Below are 12716 nucleotides of genomic sequence, written 5' to 3'. Positions count from 1 at the left end.
GGGAGAGCTGCAGGGATGGATGGATGGAGGGCAGCAGTGAGCAACTGCTTGGTCTAGGATGCACCTTATGAGATGCTGGCATTAAAGATGATTTAATAACGCCACTCTTACAGCATCTTGTATTCCTCATTAGAGGCTTGGGATGGAAATGTGGTTTCTTTTTTCCCCTGCAGGCAGCCTGCCCTGTAATGACCCATCACGCCTGAGGCCCGGCAGCCACGGGGATGGAGCTGAAGGTCTGGGTGGACGGGATCCAGAGGGTCGTCTGCGGTGTCTCGGAGCAAACCACCTGCCAAGAAGTGGTCATCGCCTTGGCACGGGCCATCGGTGAGCCATCTCCATCTGGGGGGGATGCCCCTTTGTGGGTGAAGGCATCTGCTGAGAGGATGCCCCATCTGCAGGTGCTTCCTGGGAAGAGGGTGTCCTGCTCTGGGGTGGTGCAGATGTCACCAGCTGCTGCTCATATGGCAGCAGCCTCAGCACACCACTGCTGGCCATGTCTTCCTCCATCTGACATCCTCACCTCCTCCCAACAGGTCAGACGGGCCGCTATGTCCTGGTGCAGAAGCTGCGGGAGAAGGAGCGGCAGCTGCTGCCACTGGAATGCCCCTTGGAGTCGCTGGCCAAGTGCGGACAGTATGCCAACGATGTGCAGTTCATCCTGCGGCGGACGGGCCCCAGCATGGCCGAGCGGCCCTCCTCGGAGGGCGCTCCCCAAGCACCTGAGAGGACGTTCATCCGGGCCAGCTTGCCCATCAAGCCCAGGCCTGCTGGTACAGATGCACCCCGTTCCCGGGAGTCGAAAAAATCCATGACCTTCAACTTGGATCCTACAGGCTCCGGCGACCCGTTTGCCATGAGCCGCTGGAGGCACCAAGTGCGGGAAGGGATGGACTTGGAGGGCAGTGGGGTTGTGCAACCCTCCAAGGAGGAGCTGTTTAGGAGGGTGCTGCGGCAGCAGGAGCAGCTGCATTCCTTGGAGGCCCATGGGGACACCCTGGAGACGGACCTACGGCTCTGGGAGCGCAGCCGGCTTACCGGCCAGGAGGATGAGATCCTCTACCTGGAGCACCTGGTGCGGAGGAATGAGACAGAGCTGGGTGAGGAGGAGTTTTGGCAAAGCGAGCTCCGGCTGGAGAAGGAGTGTGAGCGGGAGCGGCAGGAGCGGGTTAGGAGCCTGCGGGCCAGCCTGGAGGAGTACACCCAGAGGATCTATGAGCTGAGTGCCCGGACAGAAGCCTTGCAGGAGGAGATCCAGTGGGAGATGGCTGAGAGGGCCAAGAGGGGGAAGGAGACCCCTGCGCCCAGCCCCACAGAGCTGGAGGACATGGCTGCCAAGATGAAAAGGGACCTGGAGGCCAAGGTCAAGCAAGGCACCCAGCTGGAGAGCAACCTGGCTACTGTGGAGAAGGCCCTGGAGGAAGCTGAAAGGAACCTGCAGGTAGATAGGACCAGGTTGAGCAGCCCCATGGGGTGGCGGGACCTTCAGGAGGGGATGGGACCAGTTTTCCAGCAGCATGGGGCCAGTGGGTTGAGTGGGGTTGGTCCTGCCCCAGCTGGCTGGTGAGAGTGGGGCTGGGTGTATGGAGTTGTCTCAGCGGACATGACTGCTCTTGGAGGGACACTACTGCTTTTACCTAGCTGGCAAAGGGTGCCACAGCCATCACTCTCTGTGCAAGCTGTGTCTGGGCTGGGGCTTCTGCTGGCTGGTGCATGGCGAGCACAGCATCACCCAGCTCTGGTACGGATGATGGTGCTGGAGCGGTCCATGTGCAGGGTCAGTGGCATTGGCATAAGGGTTGATGTCACCTTGGATAAAGGAGTCATGGAGGGGGATAGCATAGGTCCCCATGGTGCCTGTGCACAAAGCCTTTTGACTATGCAAGCTGTGCAGGGGCTAGGGCTCATCACAGGGGGTTGCGCAGTGTGGAGGTAGCAGCCGTGGGGCTGAGCCATGATGCCCTCTGGGTTCCCTGTCCAGGTGCTGTGTGACATCTGCCCTCTGCCCACCGGGTTCCCTTCGGTGAAGCAAAAGGGAGAAGCTTTTGCCCAGCCAGGTGGTGGCAGCTGCCCTTCCCCAGGGCAGTCATGCTTCCAGCATCTCATCTTGAGCATCTCAGTTGCGTCCTTTGTCTTTCAGCACCGCGGTGGCCGCTGTTTGACGGCTGCTCGCACCCTCTTGTGGAGACGCAGCAAAGCAGGGCTGTTCCCAAAACAATGCCTTACTCATCTTTCCCCAACCAGGCACCCTGCTTCCTGCAGGCCCTCCAAGAGGGGTGGCCAAGCTGTGGTACCCCTGAGGTCCCCTCTGCCGGCTCCAGCAGGGTGAGCCCCAGCAGGGGGAGCAGCCCCAGGGGGGGTATGCCAGCTGGTTTGGGGCATGGAGGTGGGCAGGCGGCTCACCCTGTCCCCCTCCTCGGTGTGTGTTTTGCAGGCCCAGACCCAAGAGCTGGAGGAATTAAATAAGGAGCTGAGGCAGTGTAATTTGCAGCAGTTTATTCAGCAGACGGGGGCCACAGTGACTGTCCTGCAGGCCAGGTCCGAGGAGGACGCCCAGCCGGAGCCGAGCCCGCGCGAGCTGCCAGCCTGCCGGAGAAACGGAGGTCAGCATGCTGCCGCTGGCTCGGCCATGGGGGCCGCTCCGCGGGACCCCTGTCTGCTCCCTGCCTCCCCCTCCAAGGGGGTCAGCCCCAAAGCTGGCCAGTTCTGCCCTGGGTGTTGAGGTTAGGCAGCAGGGACGGGGTTTCGGTGTTGGCACAGCAGTCGCTCACCACCCCAGGGGGTGTCTCTGATGTTTGCCAGCCCCAGGGCTCCTTCCTCCTCCTCATTGAAACCTTGGGGTTGCTCGTAGCCGTGCTCAGGGGTTAGATCCTTTGGTGCTGCTTTTGGGGATGGGGCGGCCGCAGGAAGCTTCCCTTTGCAGCATTGCTGCATGCCACCACAGCGGCAAAAAGCAGGTGGCTGAAGGCCTGCATCAGCCCCCAGGGGCTGTGGGCTGGTGGGGATGGGCTCCAGCCGCCAAGGACCTCTTTGTGTTTGGCGAGGGAAGGGTGAGCATGGTGCCTGGGGCCACGTCCACATCCACGCAAGGACAAGAGGAGGTGGCGGGGGGGCTCTTGTGGAAGGGGATGGGGGAAAACGGGGACGTGGTTATTTCTCCTTTGGAGCACCCAGAGAGGGTGACGTGGCTGCCCTGCAGTACTGCAGCAGCCATGCCTGGCGAGCATGGGAGGCATGACCCGTCTGAGCCAGGTGTTTTTCCCTATCCTGTAGGTTTTCCTCCCACCACCGGTGCCGACTCGCCTCCCCAGGCCAGCACCAAGCAGCTCCTCAGCCATCCTAGGACCCTGCCAGAGCCCCTGGTGTCCAGCCTGAACCCTGAGGGTGCGTATGTCCTGGCAGGCCCCTGGGAGTGTGAGCTGGGCTGGGGAAGATGCATGGGAAGGAGGGAGAGGCTTTTGCTGCTTAAAACGGACTGCAGAGAGCGAGCAAGTGCTGGGAGCGGGAGGCTGGAGCTATTTATAGATGCCATTAGGAAGAGCAAAGCTTGCATCCCAGCAGCTTTTGCTCTGCTGCCAGGGGCTCACAACACTGGTGGTCCAGCTCTCTGCCTTGCAGGGAGCTGCAGAAGATGCTCCTTATCCCCTCTCATGCCACCCCACATCCCCTGGGGCAAAGACCTTGCTAGGGTTAAGACGGGGAGAATTTGGCTCCCATCTTTTACACAAGTCGCTTCTGCTTCATCTTGGGGACCAGTTCAGCCCAAAACCCTTTCCACCTCCCATGACCCTTTTCCACCTTGCACCACGTTTTTGGGTACAGCAAAAGCAAGCTGTGATGTCCCTGCCCACTTTGGTGATGCTGCCTGCATCCCAGCATCCCATTCCCACCCATGCCACCATCCCCTCAGCAGAACCCTACTGCCATCCTCCTCATGGTCCAAAACATCCATCCCCATCTCGCCAGATGCTGCGTTATCTACATGTCCATCTCCCAGTCCAGGCTTTGTGCTTGTGTACGTCCTGTTTTCCATTCCTCTTTTCTTTCCGCAAGCGCTCGTCCACCATGATGGAGTCACTCAGGTTGTTTTTGTCTTGTCTTGCAGTCATATCAACCAGGCAGAGCATCTGGAGGTAGAAGGGCCTGGCCAGCAGAGGATCAATTGCCTTGCAAGTGTAACTGTATAAATAAACCATATTATATATATATATTTTTTACTACTTTATATTGTGAATGGATGTGGACGGCCAGACAGAGTATTTTTACAGACTGTAAAATAAAAACAGAGACTGACAACACAAAGCAACCCTCTTCCCCTGCAGATGGAAGTGACCCCCTTTTTTTTTTTTTTTTTTTTTTTTTTTTTTTTTTAAAAAGTGCTTCCTATGTTCAACAGAAAACAGCAGCGCTCCTATTCCGCGTAGTCTCCTCAAAAGACCCATCGTGAATTTGGAAAAGTCCTCTCCTTTGACTAGGGGAGCAAAGCTGTAGTGGAGACCTGCCTGGAGGCTCGCCTGGATGGAGCAAGTTAAGAGGTTTTGCAGCATCTCGCTGCAGCAAGTGGGGCCATGACAAACAGCCTCTTCACTGGCTGCAGGGGAGGCACTACAGCAGCTTTAAGACAAATTTCTGCCCCCCCTCCTTTTTTTATTACTGTAAGAAACCTGTAGTAGGAAACCCCCTTTCCACAGTGTCACGGGCCAGGCTTCAAGGAAGCAGGGAACACACAGCAGGGGCTTGTTTTTCTTAAATCCACTTAATTTTTCAACTTGTTTTTAAAATAAAAAGAAATCGCAGAATGAGCCCTTCCCTGGTGGTGGTGTGGGTGGAGAGCAGGACTGAAATGCTGTTGGTGACACTTCACAGATTATTTTTTTTTTTTTTTTTTTTTTTTTTTTACTTGATGGCCAGTAGTTACTCTCGGGTTTTGTTCATCTGTCCCAGTGGGTCGCTTTGTATTTTAATTGTGAAACCAAAGCAGTTTGGGGAGGGGATGGGTTTGTCCAGGAAGTCCCCGAGCCTGTTTTCAACACGTCGTATGAAAAAAAAAATGTGACTCGGGCACAGTGTTCACTGTAAAACCCCGCTTTTCCCGTATGAATGTAATCCTGTGTGCCGCGGTTCCAATTTTCAATAAATCGTTGGGAAAGGATTTGAGCAAAGCGAGCGTGAGTGTGCTTTTGTGGCCCAGGGCAGGCTATCCCCACTGGCTTCTGGTCCGGTGCCTGACAGGCACGTCCGAGCAGTTTGCATACCCCGCGGCTGCCTCTTTCATTTCCAAGCCATCTCTTTCCCTTTGCCAAATTAAAGCTGTAAGTATTTTATGACCGAATGCATCTTATGCATATGCTGCTCTTTTATTTTCTTTTTTTTTTTTTTTTTCCTGTTTTTAAATCACAAAGTGCCTTACAACCAGTGGATGAAGCTTGTCTCCGGTGAGAGGGCGGCCATCTCTGGGATGAAACATGGCAGCATTTTAATAATGCACAGCAGCAGTTCAGAGCATTTTAGGACAGGAGGCAAAGGAGATGGCGTTCGACTGCAGATAAGGGGAAAACCTCCTCCCATTCACATTCAAGCCCCCCCATCTGCACCTGGATAACTGCAAGTGAGAACATCAGCTCTTGCTGTCCATCAGCATCTTCCCTGAGGCTGGGCTCTGGTCCCTGGGGACATGCCCCTCAAAGCCGATTTTTGAGGTGCCACCACAGCTCAGCAGGTTGGTCAAGTGATACCGAAGGATTAAAGTTTGCTTTGTTGGGAGAGTGCTTGTGCAGCTGCATCTCTGGCTACGACTGGAGAGCTGCTGCAGCGGGGAGATGCAATTTCAGAGCTGTCTTTATTTGAATCAGGGTTTTTTTTTGTTTTTTTTTTTAATTTGGGGGCGGGTGTCCCCTCCTTAAATCACAGGGAAACTGAGTTAAAAATACACCTGCTCCATGCAGCCACATCGAGGAGTTTCTCCCCTGGTTGCTTGTTTTTTAGCCTTCTTGCACTTGTTTTTTGGACTCTCTTGCCTTTAAAATGAGACTCCACCTTGCTAAGAAAAGAAGCAGAGTATTATAGAGGTTGTAAAGAGCATTTCAGTGGTGCTTGGGGGAAAACCACCCAAAAAGCGGGTTCAGAAAACCCACTTGCTTTGGACATGGCCAGATTTTGGGATGTTACATGAACTCTTCTGTATGCCCTGAAAAATTGATCTTTGCACATTGAAAATTGGATGATCTTTTGGTTTTGGGGCTACATTTGTAGCTTTGCCTTCTGCAAAATAAATGGGAATAAAGAGAAAAGGGTCTTTGCTTACAGCACCTACCGCCGGGAAAAATGGGGCCGAAAATTAATTTGACTCTCTGATTTTGCATGTGATTTTTGCCCTGCTCTTCTGCTTATCTATTACTTGATTGTTATTTTGCTGGGTTCTTTCTGTTCAGCCATTATCTGACAGGCCAAACCTTTTTCCCCTTGGGGAAAAAAAAAGGGGGTTAAAAAACATTTATCATGGCAGGTTTTGGCTCTGCAACTGATACCCCTGGCCTGGGATGTAGGATTTGGAACTGCTGCATGGGATGGGGGACAGTGTAACTTGGCCATGTCCTCTACTGAGGTCTGAGAATCAGGCACGGGGTTAGGGAGAGTACTGTAGTCAGGGGCTAACTCTGTTTTTTCAGCTCAAGGCTGTGGCATTTTGCAGATTTTTTTTTTTCATTTTGCATCCTATAACCAGCCAGCTGCTGGAAAGGCAGTGGTGTTTCCTAAGGTATTAAATAACTGATTAACGCCTCTCCCCCCACCACGGTGAGGGGAGAGGCTTTAATCAAACTCATTTATTACCTTAGGAAATTCCCCACCCGCGGATGACCTATATTCCTCCCCGCACAGGGAGTGTGCAATGGCATGGCAAGCGTGCAGGTCCCCGCGCGTTATTTAACTGAGCGAGGCTCGATACCCGCTCTGGATTCCCCCGCCTTTCCGCTTTTATCTGCTCTAAAGGCTGTGTCAATAATACATTTCTGCCATTGAATATTTTATTGATGGTTTGACTTTTTTGCTGCTCGCAATTCCCATTTCAAGGCTGCGTGATTGTTCCTAATTAAAATTTTATGCCCTGGGAGAAGCCTTCTTGCTACAGTGGAGATGATGCTGGCCTTTTCTAGGCCACTATAGAGCAGTAGGAAGGAATTACTCATTGTTATGAGATTAAAACAAAGCAAATAAATTATTTTTTCCCTTAAAAAACAAACCAAAAGCCCAGCGTACGGCGCGTACTGGAGAGGGAACAACTGGCTTGCAGGCAAGGCAGGGATCCAAGCGTACCGGGTGGCTCAAGGATGCTGTGACTGGGTGAGTGGGGAGTCGTGTCCCCATGTCCCTCGGGCACTGCAGGGCAGCTTCTTCCTTCCTTCCCTGTGGCAGGCGGGAACAGGCTTCAGTGCTTCTCCCTCCTCAGATGCTTCTCACCGCAAGCTCCAGTGACACCCGAAATTCACGAAGCAGAGTTTTTCACTGGCAAACAGTCCCAGCATCCTTTTTTGTTTCTTTGGTTTGGTTTGGTTTGTTTTTTAACAAAATCAATCTGCAAGCTACCTCCAGGCTCTGTCAGCACAAGGCACCATTCAGGAGAGTAATTCAGCCACCTCCAGCCTCCCTGGGGCTCTTCTGCTCTCTCCCCTACCCATTTTTTTTTTTTTAATATTGCGTAAGAAAAATGGCTCCCAGCTTCTCGCCCATCTACCCTGGACTGTGTTGGCTCATTAGGTCAGGCATCCTCTGCAGATGGTGGTCAGGGCACCAGTGCTGCCCAAGGCAAATATGGTTTATCAAGGGCAGCACAGCTGCAGATACTTGAAACACCCACAATTTGCAGTTGTGGATTTGTACGAGTTCCTCAGGGATTGGGTTTTTTTCCCCCCTGCATTTCATCTAGAGTGCTAGAAGCATTTGTGCTGCCTCCCAGGCCCTGGATTTGGCAAGCAGCTTTTAAAGCACACGCTTCAGCACCAGTTACATAAGAAAAGGTGTGAATGACTGGAGGAGAAAATGCCTGTTGGTTTTGCTCCCCAAGTGGTGTACAGATGCTCTGCTGCTTGCTCCTGGGCACACAGCTCCTACAAGCGTAGTTCACTGCAGATGGAGAAGAGAAACTATTTGAACTGGCATGCATGTCCATGCAGGGAGTGTTGTCTGCTCTCCCTATGATGATTTTCTTTCCTCTGTCTCAGGGTAAAGACTGAGCACATTCCACCTTGCCCTGAAAAAAAAAAAAATCATAACGCACTAGAGGAGGCTGGGAAATTTTCTCGTTTATGGATGAGCAAGTTTCTCTCCCAATGGAACCTCCTGCCAGCAGAAATATTTTTTTTTTTTTTTTAGGATGTATTATATAAGTCCCTGCTTGCATTTAGCTAACTGACTTCCTCTTAAACAATTTATGTACTCCTTCTATTCCTCGCAGGCCAGCTTGCTCCTTCAGCAAGGCTCACCACGTAAGACCTGCCACTGGCACACGTTATAGACAGAACACCATAGGCACTTCCTAGTGTGGTGCTTGAAGCATTAGGTCTGCTTGCTTCCCTCTGTGAAGCGCTGAAATGAGAACAAAATCTTTGAGGAGCACAGAGTCCCTTCAGCTTAATGGGCCTGACATTCAGCACCTTCCCCTCCTGTAAGGAACACCCCTGCCTCTCCCCAAAAGTCTTAGAGCATCAGTTCTGAGCGAGAGCTTTTATCACTCAACTACTCTTGTTACCAGGCTAAAAGTATCACCTTACGTATCTTTTTATTAGCTACTGAAAAACATTAAATTAAAGGGCATCGTTAGCCCTGGTGTATTTTCTCATTGCTCAGGAGCACTCTGGGGCTCAGGCAGAAGTGAAGGCACTGATGCTGGGGTTTCTGCTTGAGGGATAACCAGGTCGCACTCTTCTGCTCTCCTTTTCAGGCCACCTTCACTGGTTACAGAGGCAAAATAAGAGATGGGAGGCATGGGGCATGCAGTGCACATCACACGTCACTGAGAAGGCACAGTCTTCCTCGTCAGCTGGTCTGGCACCCTGGATTACAGTAATAAGCACCCAAACACTGTTTTTGCACTATTTATTGAAGACTTCAGGTGACAGCACAGCAGGTTAGTTTTGAATCATGCCACAAGAATGTTAAAAACAGGAATTGAGCTCCCCCCCGCTTACTGGAGAGAGACACAAAAAAAGCAAAACCAAACAAACTTCACTTCAACCCCTTGCCTTTGCTTACTGGAGCCGAACAGAATGGTTCCATAGGTAGCAGGAAGTCGGAAGTGTTCATACCACGGTGCTGTTCATGGGAACTGGGACAAGTCTTGCCAGGAGACCTGCGGAGCTGCTTCTGCCAGTGGCACCTCCAGGGGTTAGTCATCAGGCAGCACAGTCCCAAACGCAGGGCTATTTCTTCAAAGAAAAACAGAGTGCCTTCATTTTCAGATACAGGTTTGTTACATCCGCAGTCACCTATGAAATGGGGTGGTAGGGGACTATGGGGCTTCAGTTTCAGCCTGCAAACACATTCATCCAGAGGTGTATTTTGCACCAGGTTTCCCCCTCTCCCTGCTCTCCAAGTAGCTACACCGTGCTCCTGCCTGCTCGGGACCAGCAGCGGGAAGATGTAGGTGCAGCTAGGGAGGAGGAAAGCCTTCTGGGACCGAGAAAGCTGTGAACTTGTTCCCCCACCGCCCCATCAAAAAATGCCCATTTGGCTTCTGAACAAGTGTGAAAGCAACTTTGGTAAATTCAGGCAGTTCTCCTCTCTTTACAGAGTATTTGAGCACCCTGGACTTAGCCAGTCTGCGCGGGGCACAGAGGGAGCTGATTTTTCTTGCAGAAGAGCAGATGCTCCTCCAGGACCCAGAGGGAGAAACGACAAGTGACTGCAGACAGAAAGATGGGGACAGGCAAAATTTCTCCCTGAGAAACTGTGCAGAGGACATTGATGTGCCTTCCATACAATTAACTAGTTATAGACCAGAGAACTGCCAATTCCTTCAGATCAAGCCTTTACAATGGTCCACGGCTATAAGTGAACAGCACAAGCAAGAGGGAGCATACCTGAGCCCGTTCAGGGAACCTTGGCAGGCTGTGGTGAATCCTAGCTGGTTATTATGAGCTTAAGCTGCTGATAAAGCTGTGTTGCTCATCAAAAAAGACACTTTTCAACTACCCAGCTTCTTCACTAGCCCAAAAATTGCAAGAGAGAATGTTGTAAGAGAAGCAATCTGCTTCGTCACTTCCTCCGTTTCTAGTGACAGCCACCCTGGGTGGCTGGAGGAGTCCCTGCCTGGCTCGCCTTCCTGCTCCTTGGGGCCATGAAGTCAGAGTCCCCTGCATGACATCACAGCACGATCGTGCAAGACAGCAGCAAAGGTGAGGGGGTAGCATGGGAAACAAAACGGCAACAAAAAAGGAAAGCGAGGCTTGTTTCTGCTTTTTCTTTAACAGACTAGAGAGTCTCTCTTTAAACGTGACTCATCCAGGGCAATACCAGGCATGGTTTTTTCTATTAACACACCCTTGGCAATAGCAGTTCAGTTAGTCACTGACTGGGTATCAAGACGTCACCAGCTGGGATGAAGCGTCTCTTTAACTTGGTATGGAGTCCGCTAGCACGCATGCACTTTGGAGAAGAGTCGGAGAGGAGAGCAGGGGACACACCATCCTTCCTGTGCAACTTTACTACCAACTCTTTGCGCCCGTGCACCACCACAGCCCGCTCCCCTCGTCTCCGCTCCCGCCGGACACGCTGAGCCCCACTGCAAGAAGCATTAAATCTTTTTCATGCTCTGCCGGGCTGCGTGGCTAATTGCAGGGCGCTACCGACGGCACGTCGGGGGGCAGCCAGGCCAAGGATGAGAAAGCGCTGGAGACAGGAGAGTGGCGTTGGATGGGGGGACGACTCCTTTGCACGCCGGAGTCCCTCACCTGGGTGGCAGGGAGGGGACGCGGGCATCGTGGCGTCGAGGCGTGGGTCCGTGGAGGCGAGGCGAGGCGGCCGCACAGCGATGTCCGAGGAGCAGGTTAGCCGCTGTCACACGCACAGTGGAGTCGCCGAGAGCACAATGTGCGTTAGTCAGTGGCTCACCTGCTCCTGGAGGGTGACGGGGGGCGGCGGGGCCCACCTGCAGCACAGGAGACACCGGGCAGCCTAAAGGATAGGGCGGGGAAGGGGGGGGGGTGTCGCGCCGTACCCAGGCTCCGCGCCGCGCCGCGCCCCGACACGCAGGGCTGCAGGTCCGCGCACCCACCCCCGGGACAGGCTCCCTCGTGCTGCCCCGGGGTCGCGGCGCGCCGCCGTTCCCGGGGTGGTGGAGTGTGTGGGGGGGTGTCTCTTCCCGTCACGGCCGCCGCTCACCTGCGCTCCCGCCGCTCCGCGCTCCCCCCGCTGCCGCCGCCGCCAACTTCTCGCTCTGCCCCGGCCCGGCCCACGCCTCGCGCCGCGGCCCCCCGCCACGCCCATATCGCCGCGCCCGCCAATAGCGACGTTGCCCGCCCGCCGCCGGCCCCGCCCCCGCACCTCAGCGCCCAATGGCGGCTCCGTCACCGCCCGCCGGCAGCGGCGGCGGGGCGGGGCGGGGCGGGGCCGGGAAGGCGGTGCGGCTCCCCCCCGCCCCCCCGCCAGTGACAGCGGCGGGCGCGGCGCGTTCTCTTCTGCACGTCGCTGCTGCGGGGAGGAACCATTTGTACCTGTTGAACCTCCGCCCGCCTCCTGCTCACCCCGCCCCGCCAACCCTCTCCTCCTCTCCGCCCTCGCTGCTTCGCCTCACGCCGGCGGCCGCTAGCGGTACCCCCGTACCCAGCCGCCGACCGCGGGGAGCCCCTTCCCCCCGCGGAGCCCCGCTACCCCTCCCTCCCTTCTCTCCCCCCTTCCCCTCCGTCCCTTTCCCGCCCCCGCCGCAGCTCGGCCCATGGTACGGTCCGCCGGGGCCGTGCCATCAGGGCAGTGTCGGGGCGCACGTACGCGGCGCGCGGGGGGGGGGCGTTGGTCGCGCGCGCGCCGCCCAACCGTCACCGCGCGCGCCGCGGGCGGGAACGGCGAAGTGCCGCCGGCCGTCCTCCCACCCTCAGCTGCCGCCTTTCACGTTGCTGTATTAAGTTTTACGTTGTTATATTATTTTTTTTATACCTCTTTTTCTTTTCCCCGCCGGGTTGGGTGTGTGGAAAACCCGCGTGCCCTGGCAGTGCCACGGGGTGGAGATGGGTCCTCACACCGAAGGGTGCTGCAGGGGGTCCCACAGCCTGGAGTGCCCTGCTGCCCACCCCGGCGTGGCAGTGGCCGGGAGGGGTAAGGGCTCAGATTCCCCCGGGAGTCTTCTTGTAACTTCTTTGCCCCCCCAAAAGGACAGGCAGCTGAAGGCCGCCTGAACATTGCAACCACTTGCCTTCGTATTGGGAGAGCACACTCTCGTCCATCAACCCTGCAAGCTGGCAGTCAAGCAAACGGTTGTAACACTGAAAATTTTAGGGTGCCTTAAGAAGGATTTCTAAGCACCAAAGGTAGTACTTTATGGACGGGGGTAACACTGCTGCGGAGGTGAAGAGCCTTGTTTGGAGACACACACAGAGTCAGGCATTGAGCAGTCAGGCTGGTTCCCACCTGCCCAGAGCCACATGCATTCCTCAAACAGAGCAGACAGCAAAGCACATTTAGGGGAGCGGGCACATTTGGTGGGACCTCTGCTTCATCCACACTGC

General features: G+C 54.6%; 1 protein-coding gene across 1 annotated transcript; it reads left to right on the top strand.

Annotated features, from left to right (window-relative positions):
* Positions 1–224: 224 nt before the first annotated feature.
* Positions 225–4137, top strand: RASSF7 (Ras association domain family member 7; the record flags this gene model as incomplete). Its single annotated transcript, XM_082485815.1, has 5 exons — positions 225–327; positions 537–1441; positions 2435–2603; positions 3274–3384; positions 4106–4137. The coding sequence occupies 5 exons, from the start codon at positions 225–227 to the stop codon at positions 4135–4137; spliced, it is 1320 nt and encodes a 439-aa protein (XP_082341941.1).
* Positions 4138–12716: the final 8579 nt, after the last annotated feature.

Source organism: Vanellus vanellus, assembly GCF_965231255.1.
Source record: "Vanellus vanellus genome assembly, chromosome: 6".
Taxonomy (NCBI): domain Eukaryota; kingdom Metazoa; phylum Chordata; class Aves; order Charadriiformes; family Charadriidae; genus Vanellus; species Vanellus vanellus.
The sequence above is the reverse complement of the archived record's forward strand: the minus strand, read 5'-3'. Positions and strand labels throughout refer to the sequence as shown.